We start from the raw sequence: 15,942 nt of genomic DNA on the forward strand, positions 1-15,942 counted from the left end.
GTAAGTTTGGCGGCGTGAGTGAAGGAGGCTTTGTTGCGGAATAGAAAGCCGACTCTAGATTTGATTTTAGATTGGAGATGTTTGATATGAGTCTGGAAGGAGAGTTTACAGTCTAGCCAGACACCTAGGTACTTATAGATGTCCACATATTCTAGGTCGGAACCATCCAGGGAAGGAGTGTTGTATGGCATTGAAGCTCGTTTGGATGTTAGATAGCACAGTGTCCAAGGACAGGCCGGAAGTATACAGAATGGTGTCGTCTGCGTAGAGGTGGATCAGGGAATCGCCCGCAGCAAGAGCAACATCATTGATATATACAGAGAAAAGAGTCATCCCGAGAATTGAACCCTGTGGCACCCCCATAGAGACTGCCACAGGACCGGACAGCATGCCCTCCGATTTGACACACTGAACTCTGTCTGCAAAGTAGTTGGTGAACCAGGCAAGGCAGTCATCAGAAAAACCGAGGCTACTGAGTCTGCCGATAAGAATATGGTGATTGACAGAGTCGAAAGCCTTGGCAAGGTCGATGAAGACGGCTGCACAGTACTGGCTTTTATCAATGGCGGTTATGATATCGTTTAGTACCTTGAGCGTGGCTGAGGGGCACCCGTGACCGGCTCGGAAACCAGATTGCACAGCGGAGAAGGTACGATGGGATTCGAGATGGTCAGTGACCTGTTTGTTGACTTGGCTTTCGAAGACCTTAGATAGGCAGGGCAGGATGGATAGGATGTGAATACCCTACTACTCTCTTACCCCTTGTGAATACCCTACTACTCTATTACCCCCTATGAAAACCCTACTACTCTATTACCCCCTGTGAATACCCTACTACTCTATTACCCACTGTGAATACCCTACTACTCTGTTACCCCCTGTGAATACCCTACTACTCTACTACTCTGTTACCCCCTGTGAATACCCTACTACTCTATTACCCCCTGTGAATACCCTACTACTCTATTACCCACTGTGACTACCCTACTACTCTATTACCCCCTATGAATACCCTACTACTCTATTACCCCCTGTGAATACCCTACTACTCTATTACCCACTGTGAATACCCTACTACTCTATTACCCCCTGTGAATACCCTACTACTCTACTACTCTGTTACCCCCTGTGAATACCCTACTACTCCCCTGTGAATACCCTACTACTCTATTACCCACTGTGACTACCCTACTACTCTATTACCCCTATGAATACCCTACTACTCTATTACCCCCTGTGAATACCCTACTACTCTCTTACCCCCTATGAATACCATACTACTCTATTACCCCCTGTGAATATCCTACTACTCTATTACCCACTGTGAATACCCTACTACTCTCTTACCCCTTGTGAATAACCTACTGCACGTTTACCCCCTGGGAATACCATTTTACCCCCTGTGAATACCCTACTGCTCTATTACCCCCTGTGAATACCCTACTACTCTCTTACCCCCTGTGAATACCATACTACTCTATTACCCCATGTGAATACCCTACTACTCTATTACCCACTGTGAATACCCTACTACTCTACTACTCTATTACCCCCTGTAAATATCCTACTACTCTGTTACCCCCTGTGAATACCCTACTACTCTATTACCCCCTGTGAATACCCTATTACTCTATTACCCCCTGTGAATACCCAGTACTCTGTTACCCCCTGTGAATACCCTACTACTCTATTACCCACTGTGAATACCCTACTACTCTACTATTCTATTACCCCCTGTGAATACCCTACTACTCTATTACCCACTGTGAATACCCTACTACTCTACTACTCTATTACCCCCTGTGAATACCCTACTACTCTATTACCCACTGTGAATACCCTACTACTCTGTTACCCCCTGTGAATACCCTACTACTATATTACCCCCTGTGAATACCCTATTACTCTGTTACCCCCTGTGAATACCCTATTACTCTGTTACCCCCTGTGAATACCCTACTACTCTATTACCCCCTGTGAATACCCTACTACTCTATTACCCCCTGTGAATACTCTACTACTCTATTACCCCCTGTGAATACCCTACTACTCTATTACCCCCTGTGAATACCCAGTACTCTATTACCCCCTGTGAATACCCTACTCCTCTCTTACCCCTTGTGAATACCCTACTACTCTATTACCCCCTGTGAATACCCTACTACTCTATTACCCCCTGTGAATACCCTACTACTCTCTTACCCCCTGTGAATACCCTATTCCTCTCTTACCCCTTGTGAATACCCTACTACTCTGTTACCCCCTGTGAATACCCTACTACCCCGTGTGAATACTGTATATTTCATTACTTCTGCCTATATAAACAAAACAAATAGAGGATACAGTTGAGTCCTCCACCCCTGGTTGTATTCACCGGGCAGGTCTCTGTGTTGCCAGATGGACTCCGGCCTTCTGAGCTGCGTCCAACCTGGAGCTGAAGCACTTTTTAAAGTCCTGTTTCAGTCTCCTTTTCACCTAATTTTAACACCTGATTAACTTAACAAGAGCCACATCTCAATAGCTGGATTTCCACTGCATGTATTCATGTCAGCCTCACTGATTCTTTACTTCCTTAAATAATTATTAGTGGTTTTTTTCTTCCCAGCCCTCTATTCATGTCGTTGTAGTTGTGAATATTCCTAGTGTCTTATTGTGTTTAGGTGAGAGAAATGATGTCATTGTAGTTGTGACAGAAGTGATGTAACTCTAGTGCTGATTGGAGGACGAATGTCTTGGATCAGGACAGACATGGAGGACTTGTGCCCAGTCTGTTAACTCTGTCTCTCTCTCTCTCACAGACACACAGACAAACACACACACACACTAGAAAACACTAGAATTAAACAATAGCATCTGCTTTCAATCTTGTTTATTTTAGAAAATTAATTAAGTCATATAATTAAAATAATTTGAGAACTACACAACTACAGCAATGATAATTTTTTTAAAAGTTACAACTCAACAATGATTTTAAATCAATAAGGTAACATTATATATGTCAGACTTGACTTCCTTCATCTGGTCTTTTCCAGACTTTTCTCCTGTGACTTGATGTCTTCCTCTCAGCAGCCGTAGAGTCTGTTGATCCTCAGGATGTCCGTGGTGGACAACCCCTGTCTCTGTCCGATGGGCACGTTGGGGTTGGGGATGGGGGTGATGGTGTCCATCCCGTTGACAGAGAAGGCTGTTTTTCCATAGTGCATGACAGAGCTGTAGTCATAGGGAGTGTTCAGGTTGTTGGTGTTTGATCGATCAAAGTTAAAGGCGTTGTTAGAGTCGATGTTACTCCAGTTGATGGTGACGTACTCGTCACGGTCGCTCCTGGTTTGTTCGTGCTGGAAGCCCAGAGCGTGGAGAGTCTCGTGCTGAATGATGCCGAAGTAAACGCAGCCGTCCATTTGGAGAGAGACCGTCTGTTGGCCTCCCACTCTCCCAAGAGAGGACCAGCACCCGTCTCTGGGCTCGTAGCTGATGAAGTCAACCTGATTCTGCCAAGGCACGAAGCGAATGCAGGTCTGGGAAGTGAAGGCCCGGAGGGCGTTTCCAATGCCCTGCTTGTCAGAGGAACTGAAGCTACTGCTCACTGTGTAGGGCACTTCAACCAGTCCGTTGGAGCCTTTGTTCCAGAAGCACCCTGCACTGTAAAATAACATTCAGGGTGTTAGTCAATTATATTTGAAAATACAATTATTTTGACATAAAAAAATATATTTGTTATCTTTACTTCAATATAATTAGTACTTTACTCTACTTCATTCTTTTAACCAACCTGAAATGTAAAAATGTAAATATATCAACATAAGATGCACGTAAAAACAACTCCAAGGGAAATTTTCCCTCAACTTACTAACTTTAAGTTCTAGCAACAACTTTTTGACACCTGTCTCTGTTTTTAGAGGATTGTGGGTAATTACACATTCTTTTGACTTTAATGCTACTTTCTACACAATGTTTGTATGCAGGTTTTAACGAAGCAAAGTATATTTTGTGATCATGCAACTTTCTGAAACACTAAAAGTGAAGTATATTAAACATAAAAATACCTTGTGTTGGAAATACTAAATATGCTGATGCAGATAGTTTTAAAAGTAGAATTCGCACAATATTGTTTTCAGTGTGTGTTGGTTGTACCTATAGCAAATCATGGCGTTTCTGGTTGTTGGTGCCACCATGTCCCCCTCCAACAGGAACTGACTGGAGCCGTTATTAGTGGTCAGAATTCTCTCAGTGATGTCTACAGCCTCAGGGTTGTCTGTTAGGATCTCTGGTCCACTTCCATCCTCCATGAGAGGGTTGGCCTGAGAGAGGCCCAGCAGCAGCAGCAGCAGGGTGAGAGAGGGGCTTTGCTCCATCTTCAGTGTGTGGAGATGAGAGACTGGATGGCTCCTTGGATCTGACAGTGGAGATACTCTAGATGGCTTCTTGGTCCTGGAGATGCTTTGGAGAGTCTTGATGTGTGATTCTGTCTGGTCAGTCCTGGGCTTTTTATACAGTCCTCCTCAGGTGTGTCTGCTGGAGGATTCTGGGTTGGGGTCCATGTTGTTAGTCCTAAATAAACCTCTGAAGGGAGGGCTCCACCACCACACCTACAGTTTCAACATGGTTTTAATCCATACGGGTCCATTTACACCTGGCCATGCCTACTCAACAAATAGGTCACACACTAATGTAATGACAGTTGACTCTACTACAATGATGTGCTGAGGAACGTGTCAGATTGAGCAGGCCACTGGTTAAATATTGTCACATTTGCCATTTCCTGTTTGACAAATGCTATAGAACAGGGAAACAAGTTGTTCAGACAAACTCATCATTTTAATATTTGTCTGGAAATATGAAACAAATGTATTGGAAGAATTGTGTTTGTTATAGATTGTGGTAGTTGTGCCTGTATAGATAAGACCTGCATTAGTGAAACATGGCTAAATAACAAAGACCTCCAAAGTCATCATTGGCATCATGGTTTAAATCCCTGAGCGGTTTCCTTCCTCTCTGGCAACTGAGTTAGGAGGGACGACTGTATCTTTGTAGTGACTGGGTGTATTGATACACCATCCAAAGTGTAATTAATAACTTCACCATGATCAAAGGGATATTCAATGTCTGCTTTTTTTTTTTTACCCATCTACCAATAGATCAAATCAAATGTTATTGGTCACAAACACGCGTTTAGCAGATGTCATTGTGGGTTTAGTGAAATGCTTGTGCTTCCTCTGACGAGTGCATTAATATCTAACAATATATCTAACAATTACACAACATATTCACCAATACACACGTCTAGTAAAGGAATGGAATCAAGAATATAAAAATATATGGACGAGCAATGTCAGATTGGTATAGAATAAGATACAGTAGGATAGTGTAGGATACAGTATATACATAGGAGATGGGTAATGCAAGATATTTTGACGTTATTAAAGTGACTGGTGTTCCATTTATTAAAGTGGCCAGTGATTTCAAGTCTATGTATATAGGGCAGCAGCCTCTAATGTGCTAGTGATGGCTATTTACCAGTCTGATGGCCTTGAGATCGAAGCTGTTTTTCAGTCTCTCGGTCCCAGCTTTGATGTACCTGTACTGACCTCACCTTCTGGATGATAGAGGGGTGAACAGGCAGTGACTCGGGTGGTTGTTGTCCTGGAGGGCAGGTAATTTCCCCCCGTGATGCTTAAGGCAGGCCACGCCACCCTCTGGAGAGCCCTGCAGGTGCAGGTGGTGCAGTTGCCGTACCAGGCGGTGATACAGCCCGACAGAATGCTCTCGATTGTGCATCTGTAAAAGTTTGTGATTGTTTTAGGTGACAAGTCACATTTCTTTAGCTTCCTGAGGTTGAAGAGGTGCTGTTACGCCTTCCTCACCACGCTATCTGTGTGAGTGACCCATCTCAGTTAGTCAGTGATGTCTACGCTGAGGAACTTGAAGCTTTCCACCTTGTCCACTGCGGTCCCGTCGATGTGAATAGGGGGCTGCTCTCTCTGCTGTTTCCTGAAGTCCACGATCATCTCCCTTGTTTTTTTGACTTTGAATAAGAGGTCATTTTCCTGACACCACACTCCCAGATCCCTCTCCTCCCTGCAGGCTGTCTAATCATTGTTGGTAATCAAGCCTACTACTGTTGTGTCATCTGCAAACTTGATGATTGAGTTGGAGGTCATGGGTGAACAGGGAGTACAGGAGGGGACTGAGCACGCACCCTTGTGGGGCCCCAGTGTTGATGATCAGCGAAGTGAAGGTGTTGTTTCCTATCTTCACCACCTGGTGATGGCCCGTCAGGAATTCCAGGACCCAATTGCACAGGACCGGGGTTCAGTCCCAGGGCCTCAAGCTTAATGACCAACTTGGAGGGTACTATGGTGTTGAATGCTGAGCTATAGTCAATGACCAGCATTCTTACATATGGATTCCTCTTGTCTAGATGGGTTAGGGCAGATCTATTGGGGTGGGATGCTAATTGAAGTGGGTCTAGGGTGACAGGTAGGGTGGAGCTGATTTGATTTGATCCTTGACTAGTCTCCCAAAGCACTTCATGATGACAGAAGTGAGTGCTACGGGGCGACAGTCATTTAGTTCTGTTACCTTTGCTTTCTTGGGTACAGGAACAATGGTGGCCATCTTGAAGCATGTTGGGACAGCAGACTGGGATTGGGAGAGATTGAATATGTCCGTAAACACACCAGCCAGCTGGTCTGCACATGATCTGATGACGCGGCTGGGGATGCCGTCTGGGCCAGCAGCCTTACGAGGGTTAACAGGTGCATCAAGCACATTGATGGCTACAGCAACTGTTTGTCAGCAGTTATCTTGGCCAAAGGCTTCACAATCAAGTTTTAGTTCCTAATTTTGTCCTGGCCATTTGTTTGTATTTTCTAAATGAAGTTGTTTCAAAAAACTACATTTTGTTCTGCATTGTTGAAAATCTAATAACAACGTGTGGAGACCAAAAGTTGTTTTCAATTTCCACTTATTTGAGAAGAAATAGTGAATTATTTAATAAAAGTGCAACTGTAGGTCTTAACAAATCCAGTTTCTTCTATTCCACAAGGTGATATACTGATGTGTTTTGAATGACGCAATGAATGAGTCTTTTCCAGGAAGTAAACACAGGCCCACTATCAGGATAGCTGTGAAGCTTTTGCATCGGCAGGACAGAACGGAAGCATCTCCTAAACTCAAGGATGGGGGGGGGTCTCTTTGCTAACAACAGCTGGTACGCAATCTCTAATATTAAGGAAGTCTGGAGGTTCTGCTCACCCGAGTTAGAATACCTCATGATAAGTTGTAGACCATACTATGGTGAGAGTTTTCATCTATATTTTTCACGGCTGTCTATTTACCACCAAAAGCAGATGCTGGTACTCAACGAGATATTTAGGGCCATAAGCCAAGAAGAAAATGCTCATCCGGAGGCAGCACTCCTAGTGGCCGGTGATTTTTTAATGCAGGAAAACCGAAATCCTGTCACCTGTGCAACCTGATTTCGACCAGCATGTCCTAATTTCTACCAGCATGTCACCTGTGCAACGAGGGGGGGACACACTCTAGATTACCTCTACTCAACACACAGAGATGTATACAAAACTCTCCCTCGCCCTCCATTTGGTAAATCTGACCATAACTCTATCCTCTTGATTCCTGCTTACAAGCAAGAACTCAAACAGGAAGTACCAGTGACACGCTCAATTCAGAAGTCGTCCGATGAAGCGGTTGCTAAGCGACAGGACTGTTTCTCTAGCACAGACTGGAATATGTTCCGGGATTCATCCGATGTTTTTGTGGAGTTCACCACATCAGTCACCGGCTTCATTGACCTCTCTAGGGTAGGGGGCAGCATTTGGAATTTTGGATGAAAAGCATGCCCAAATTAAACGGCCTGCTACTCGGGCCCAGAAGATATGATATGCATATAACTGGTAGATTTGGATTGAAAACACTCTAAACTTTCCAAAACTGTTAAAATATTGTCTGTGAGTATAACAGAACTGATATAGCAGGCGAAAACCTGAGACAAATCCATTCAGGAAGTATTTTTTTTTGTGGTTTTGTAGTTTTCTATTCAATGCCATTACAGTATCCATTGACTTAGGACTCCATTTGCAGTTCCCATGTCTTCCACAGTCTGAACGAGTGGACCCTAAGGTGACGCAGCGTTTTTTCAGGCGCATGTGCATTTCTTGTTTACCTTTCATATTGACAACGTTATTGTCCGGTTGAAATATTAGAGATCATTTAGGCTAAAAAACAACCTGAGGCTTGAATATAGACATCGTTTGACATGTTTCTATGAACTTTACGGATACAATTGAGATTTTTTCGTCTGATTGTTTTGACTGAGTTTGAGCCTGTGGATAACTGGAGAAATCGCGCTAACAAAACGGAGGTTTTTGGATAGAAAGAGACTTCATCGAACAAAAGGAACATTTATTGAGTAAATTAATGTCTTCTGATTGCCACCATATGAAGATCATCAAAGCTAAGGGATTAATTTTATCTCTATTTCTGAGTTTTGTAACGCTTCTGCTTGGCTGGTTACTGTTTGTAATAATTTTTCAACTGGGCTATGTTCTGGGCTAGGTATGTTCTGGGCTAGGTATGTTCTGGGCTAGGTATGTTCTGGGCTAGGTATGTTCTGGGCTAGGTATGCTTTCGCCGAAAAGCATTTTATAAATATGACACTGTGGTTGGTTTAACAAGAAGTTCATCTTTAAACCTATGTAAAATATGTTTTGTTTTCTGAATTTTTAGAATGAGCATTTCTGTAGTTGAATTTGGCAACCTCACTGGATGGCCTTAGCTTTCCTGACTGACTGCATGTATTGGTTCCTGACTTCCCTGAACAGTTGCATATCGCGGGGATTATTCGATGCTATTGCAGTCCGCCACAGGATGTTTTTGTGCTGGTCGAGGGCAGTCAGGTCTGGAGTGAACCAAGGGCTATATCTGTTCTTCGTTCTGCATTTTTTGAACAGAGCATGCTTATCTAAAATGGTGAGGAAGTTACTTTTAAAGAATGACCAGGCATCCTCAACTGACGGGATGAGGTCAATATCCTTCCAGGATACCTGGGCCAGGTTGATTAGAAAGGCCTGCTCGCAGAAGTGTTTTAGGGAGCATTTGACAGTGCTGAGGGGTGGTCGTTTGACTGCGGATACAGGCAATGAGGCAGTGATCGCTGAGATCCTGGTTGAAGACAGCGGAGGTGTATTTGGAGGGCCGGTGGGTCAGGATGACGTCAATGAGGGTGCCCTTGTTTACAGATTTAGGGTTGTACCTGGTGGGTTCCTTGATGGTTTGTGTGAGATTGAGGGCATCTAGCTTAGATTGTAGGACTGCCGGGGTGTTAAGCATATCCCAATTTAGGTCACCTAACAGAACAAACTCTGAAGCTAGATGGGGGGGCGATCAATTCACAAATGGTGTCCAGGGCACAGCTTGGAGCTGAGGGGGGTCGGTAGCAGGCGGCAACAGTTATAGTTGGGTATGGAAATCTCAGAATTTTTGGTGGCCTTCCTGAGCCAGGATTCAGACACGGCAAGGACATCAAGGGTTAGCAGAGTGTGCTAAAGCAGTGAGTAAAACAAACGTAGGGAGGAGGCTTCTGATGTTGACATGCATGAAACCAAGGCTTTTTCGATGACAGAAGTCAACAAATGAGGGTGCCTGGGGACATGCAGGGCCTGGGTTTACCTCCACATCACCCGCGGAACAGAGGAGTAGTATGAGGGTGCGGCTAAAGGCTATCAAAACTGGTCGCCTAGAGCGTTGGGGACAAAGAATAAAATGAGCAGATTTCTGGGCATGGTAGAATATATTCAGGGCATAATGCGCAGACAGGGGTATGGTGGGGTGCGGGTACAGCGGAGTTAACTTCTTGCGTCGAGCCATGCCGGATCCGGTAGCGGAATCATAGCCTCAAGCTCAATATCATAACGCAACGTTAACTATTCATGAAAATCGCAAATGAAATGAAATTAATATGCTAGCTCTCAAGCTTAAATATGCAAAAATATGCTTCTCTACCATAGCAAACTAGCATTTAGCATTTAGCGTTAGCATTTAGCATTAGCATTTAGCGTTAGCATTAGCAGGCCACATTTTCACAAAAACCAGCCAAAACATTCAATAAATCATTTACCTTTGAAGAACTTCAGATGTTTTCAATGAGGAGACTCTCAGTTAGATCGCAAATGTTCAGTTCTTCCTGAAAGATTTTTTGTGCAGGAGAAATCGGTCCGTTTGGTGCGTCACGTTTGGCTACCAAAAAAAAACGAAAATTCAGTTATCCAAACGCCAAACTTTTTTCCAAATTAACTCCATAATATCGACTGAAACATGGCAAACGTTGTTTAGAACCAATCCTCAAGGTGTTTTTCACATATCTCTTCATTGATGTATCGTTCCTGGAAGTATGAGTCTCCTTCTGTAACGCAAGGTACAATGGTTGCCACTGGGAATTACGCACCGATTTAGACAAAGGACACCGGACGGCCCCCTGGCAAATGTAGTCTCTTATGGCCAATCTTCCAATGATATGCCTACAAATACGCCACAATGCTGCAGACATCTTGGATGAACGGCAGAGCGCATAAGCTCGTTCACAGCATATTCACAGCCATATAAGGAGGCGTCAGTAAAACACAGCGTCAAAATTCCTGTTCATTTCCTGTTTGAAGTTTCATTTTGGTTTCGCCTGTAAGATCAGTTCTGGGGTACTCACAGATAATATCTTTGCAGTTTTGAAAACGTCAGAGTGTTTTCTTTCCAACGCTGGCAATTATATGCATAGTCGAGCATCTTTTCATGACAAAATATTGCGCTTAAAACGGGCACGATTTTTTATCGAATAATGACATAGCGCCCCCATAGGTTGAAGAGGTTAAGCCCAGGCACTGGGTGATGATAAGAAAGGTTGTATCTCTGGACATGCTGGTTGTAATGGGTGAGGTCACCGCATGTGTGGGAGGTGGGACAAAGGAGGTATCAGGGGTATGAAGAGTGGAATTAGGGGCTCCATTGTAAACTAAAACAATGATAACTAACCTGAACAACAGTATACAAGGCATATTGACATTTGAGAGAGACATACAGCGAGGCATACAGTAATCACAGGTGTTGAATGGGAGAGGTAGCTAAAACGGTAGGTGAGACAACAACAGCTAATCAGCTAGCACAACAACAGCAGGTAAAATGGCAGAGACTAGGCAGAGAGGGTCGGATTAACTACACACAGAGACTGAGTGCGGCTGGGGCCGACAGATAAAACATAAACAAGCAGAATGGAGTACCGTGATTAATGGACAGTCCTGCAGGCATCAGCTATGTAGCCAAGTGATCACAGTGTCCAGGGGGCAGCGGTGGATGGGACAGGGAAGCTAGACTGGCTAGTATTATCCAGGCTAAAAAAACTGGCTGGCTGTGCAGAAGGTAAAAGCCGCTAGCAGTGGCTAACAATGACTAAATAGCTTGTAGCTAGTTAGCTGGTTAGCTTCTGGAGGTTCTTGAATGTGTTCTAAAAATTAAAAATAATAGCGATTCCGTATCACATTGGGTGAGGCAGGTTACCGGAAGGTATAATCAAATTAAAAATCGAAAAGAGATTGAAAGTAAATATGGGTCCAGTGAGTGGTTGGGCTGGCTGGGGATGCGGCGATTCAGACAGTTAGCAGGCCTGTGCTAACAAGCTAACAGTTAGTAGGCTGGGGCTAAACAAGCTAGCAGTTAGCAGGCCGAATTAGCAAGCAAGCAGATAGCAAGGGCTAGAAAGTTAGCCTTTGGGGGACGTCGCGATGGGGTTAAGTCTTTTTATGCCTCTTCATGCGGTGACATCGATAGACCGGTCGTGGTTCCGGATATTGTAGCCCAGGAGTATGCTTCGGTGGTAGCACAGGAGCTCTGGCCGGGCTAGCTTCAAGCTAAGTGGATGGAAACGCTAGCCAGGAGTAGTCATCCGGGATTGCGGTTAGCTAGTTAGCTAGTTGTGAAGATCCAGATGAAAATGTTCCGTTTGCGGTGGGAATCCGGGGATAAAAATAATAGGTCCGTTATGCTCTGGTTAGAGTTGCGTTGTTCGAACTGGCGAGAGCTTTCCGAGCTAAAGGTTAGCTGATGACCGCTAGCAATGGTTTGCTGACTGATAGCTGGTAGTTAGCTGGCTAGCTTCAGTTGAGGGGTTCCGGATCCGAAGTAAATATAAATACTTTAGAAAAAAAATCAGATCCACGCTACATTGGGTGGCAGGAGAGTATTTAGATGTTGAGGTTTAGCAAAATGTTTTAAAAGATATGCGAAGAAAAATATGTTTTAAAAAAAACGATATATACAAGGGACACGACACGACAAGACGTCTGACTGCTACGCCATCTTGGAACAATGGATTAAGGATTACAAAGGGAAACCCAGCCACGAACTGCCCAGTGACAAAAGCCTACCAGATGGGCTAAATGCATGCTACGCTTGCTCTGAGTCGAGCAACACTGAACCATGCGTGAGAGCACCAGCTGTTCTGGAAGACTTTGTGATCATGATTTCCGTAGCCGATGTGACCTCTTTAAACAGTTGAACGTTCAAAAGCCCGCAGGGCCAGATGGATTACCAGGACGTGTTCTCCGAGCATGCGCTGACAAGTGTATTCACTGACATTTTCAACCTCTCCCTGACCCAGTCTGTAAGACCTTCATTTTTCAAGCAGACCACCATAGTCTCTGTGCACAAGAACGCCAAGGTAACCTATTTAAATTATCATCGCCCCATAGCACTCACATCTGTAGCTATGAAATTCTTTGAAAGTCTGGGCATGACACCCATTAACACAATCATCCCAGAAACCCTAGACCCAGTCCAATTTGCATACCGCCCCAACAGATCCACAGATGACACCAACTCTATTGCACTCCACACTGCCCTTTCCCACCTGGACAAAAGGAACACCTACGTAAGAATGCTGTTCATTGACTACAGCTCAGCGTTCAACACCGTAGTCCCCTCCAAGATCCAAGATACATAGAGAGAGATGTCAGCATGTCTGCAGAACATTTTGGTTCGTTAGTCTATCTTGTTATGTGATAAGATTCAATGTACAGCATTTTAAAACATTTTGAGGAGAAACCTGTATTTTTTGGGGGGGACATGTGACTCCACTTTGAAGTGATGATTTTAGCAGACCAGACCAGTTACATCTACAGTATAAATCTTAACAAGAAAATACCGTGTGGTTGATTTTTATTTCTGCTTTGTTGTCAGATTCCCAGAGCAGGTATTTATGTTGTTCTCTGTCTGCCTCCTTCATTCTCTTCCAAAAATAATTATTATCTTTCATGTCGTTGTAGTTGTGAATATTCCTAGTGTCTTATTGTGTTTAGGTGAGAGAAATGATGTCATTGTAGTTGTGAATATTCCTAGTGTCTTATTGTGTTTAGGTGAGAGAAATGATGTCATTGTAGTTGTGAATATTCCTAGTGTCTTATTGTGTTTAGGTGAGAGAAATTATGTCATTGTAGTTGTGAATATTCCTAGTGTCTTATTGTGTTTAGGTGAGAGAAATGATGTCATTGTAGTTGTGAATATTCCTCGTGTCTTATTGTGTTTAGGTGAGAGAAATTATGTCATTGTAGTTGTGAATATTCCTAGTGTCTTATTGTGTTTAGGTGAGAGAAATGATGTCATTGTAGTTGTGACAGACGTGATGTAACTCTAGTGCTGATTGGAGGACGAATGTCTTGGATCAGGACAGACATGGAGGACTTGTGCCCAGTCTGTTAACTCTGTCTCTCTCTCTCTCACAGACACACAGACAAACACACACACACACTAGAAAACACTAGAATTAAACAATAGCATCTGCTTTCAATCTTGTTTATTTTAGATAATTAATTAAGTCATATGATTAAAATAATTAGAGAACTACACAACTACAGCAATGATCATTTAAAAAAAAGTTACAACTCAACAATGATTTTAAATCAATAAGATAACATTATATATGTCAGACTTGACTTCCTTCATCTGGTCTTTTCCAGACTTTTCTCCTGTGACTTGATGTCTTCCTCTCAGCAGCCGTAGAGTCTGTTGATCCTCAGGATGTCCGTGGTGGACAACCCCTGTCTCTGGCCGATGGGCACGTTGGGGTTGGGGATGGGGGTGATGGTGTCCATCCCGTTGACAGAGAAGGCTGTTTTTCCATAGTGCATGACAGAGCTGTAGTCATAGGGAGTGTTCAGGTTGTTGGTGTTTGATCGATCAAAGTTAAAGGCGTTGTTAGAGTCGATGTTACTCCAGTTGATGGTGACGTACTCGTCACGGTCGCTCCTGGTTTGTTCGTGCTGGAAGCCCAGAGCGTGGAGAGTCTCGTGCTGAATGATGCCGAAGTAAACGCAGCCGTCCATTTGGAGAGAGACCGTCTGTTGGCCTCCCACTCTCCCAAGAGAGGACCAGCACCCGTCTCTGGGCTCGTAGCTGATGAAGTCAACCTGATTCTGCCAAGGCACGAAGCGAATGCAGGTCTGGGAAGTGAAGGCCCGGAGGGCGTTTTCAATGCCCTGCTTGTCAGAGGAACTGAAGCTACTGCTCACTGTGTAGGGCACTTCAACCAGTCCGTCGGAGCCTTTGTTCCAGAAGCACCCTGCACTGTAAAATAACATCCAGGGTGTTAGTCAATTATATTTGAAAATACAATTATTTTGACCTAAAAAAATATATTTGTTATCTTTACTTCAATATAATTAGTACTTTACTCTACTTCATTCTTTTAACCAACCTGAAATGTAAATATGTAAATATATCAACATAAGATGCATGTAAAAACAACTCCAAGGGAAATTTTCCCTCAACTTACTAATTTTAAGTTCTAAAAACAACTTTGACACCTGGCTCTGTTTTTAGAGGATTGTGGGTAATTCCACATTCTTTGACTTTATAATATTTCTACAAAATTTTGTAGGTTTGACGGAAGAAAAGTATATTTCTATATTAGTACGAGGCAACTTTATGATACACTAAAATTGAAGTATATTAAACTTAAAAATACCTTGTGTTGGAAATACTAAATAAGCTGATGCAGATAGTTTTAAAAGTAGAATTCGCACAATATTGTTTTCAGTGTGTGTTGGTTGTACCTATAGCAAATCATGGCGTTTCTGGTTGTTGGTGCCACCATGTCCCCCTCCAACAGGAACTGACTGGAGCCGTTATTAGTGGTCAGAATTCTCTCAGTGATGTCTACAGCCTCAGGGTTGTCTGTTAGGATCTCTGGTCCACTTCCATCCTCCATGAGATGGTTGGCCTGAGAGAGGCCCAGCAGCAGCAGCAGCAGCAGGGTGAGAGAGTGGCTTTGCTCCATCTTCAGTGTGTGGAGAGGAGAGACTGGATGGCTCCTTGGATCTGACAGTGGAGATACTCTAGATGGCTTCTTGGTCCTGGAGATGCTTTGGAGAGTTTTGATGTGTGATTCTGTCTGGTCAGTCCTGGGCTTTTTATACAGTCCTCCTCAGGTGTGTCTGCTGGAGGATTCTGGGTTGGGGTCCATGTTGTTAGTCCTAAATAAACCTCTGAAGGGAGGGCTCCACCACCACACCTACAGTTTCAACATGGTTTTAATCCATACGGGTCCATTTACACCTGGCCATGCCTACTCAACAAATAGGTCACACACTAATGTAATGACAGTTGACTCTACTACAATGATGTGCTGAGGAACGTGTCAGATTGAGCAGGCCACTGGTTAAATATTGTCACATTTGCCATTTCCTGTTTGGCAAATGCTATAGAACAGGGAAACAAGTTGTTCAGACAAACTCATCGTTTTAATATTTGTCTGGAAATATTAAAGTAGTATTGGAAGAATTGTGTTTGTTATAGATTGTGGTAGTTGTGCCTGTATAGATAAGACCTGCATTAGTGAAACATGGCTAAATAACAAAGACCTCCAAAGTCATCATTGGCATCATG

General features: G+C 43.6%; 2 protein-coding genes across 2 annotated transcripts; both read right to left on the reverse strand.

Moving 5' to 3' along the window:
• Nucleotides 1-3,062: 3,062 nt before the first annotated feature.
• On the reverse strand, nucleotides 3,063-4,352 carry LOC135570284 (hatching enzyme 1.2-like). The gene is made up of 2 exons (XM_065016399.1): nucleotides 4,132-4,352; nucleotides 3,063-3,639 (listed from the first exon to the last, which is right to left on the reverse strand). Exons 1-2 carry the CDS (start codon nucleotides 4,350-4,352, stop codon nucleotides 3,063-3,065), a joined length of 798 nt encoding a protein of 265 aa, XP_064872471.1.
• Nucleotides 4,353-14,045: 9,693 nt separating this feature from the next.
• On the reverse strand, nucleotides 14,046-15,334 carry LOC135570283 (hatching enzyme 1.2-like). The gene is made up of 2 exons (XM_065016398.1): nucleotides 15,111-15,334; nucleotides 14,046-14,622 (listed from the first exon to the last, which is right to left on the reverse strand). The coding sequence occupies exons 1-2, from the start codon at nucleotides 15,332-15,334 to the stop codon at nucleotides 14,046-14,048; spliced, it is 801 nt and encodes a 266-aa protein (XP_064872470.1).
• Nucleotides 15,335-15,942: the final 608 nt, after the last annotated feature.

The sequence above is a fragment of the Oncorhynchus nerka genome, unplaced genomic scaffold (assembly GCF_034236695.1).
Source record: "Oncorhynchus nerka isolate Pitt River unplaced genomic scaffold, Oner_Uvic_2.0 unplaced_scaffold_1005, whole genome shotgun sequence".
NCBI classification, from domain to species: domain Eukaryota; kingdom Metazoa; phylum Chordata; class Actinopteri; order Salmoniformes; family Salmonidae; genus Oncorhynchus; species Oncorhynchus nerka.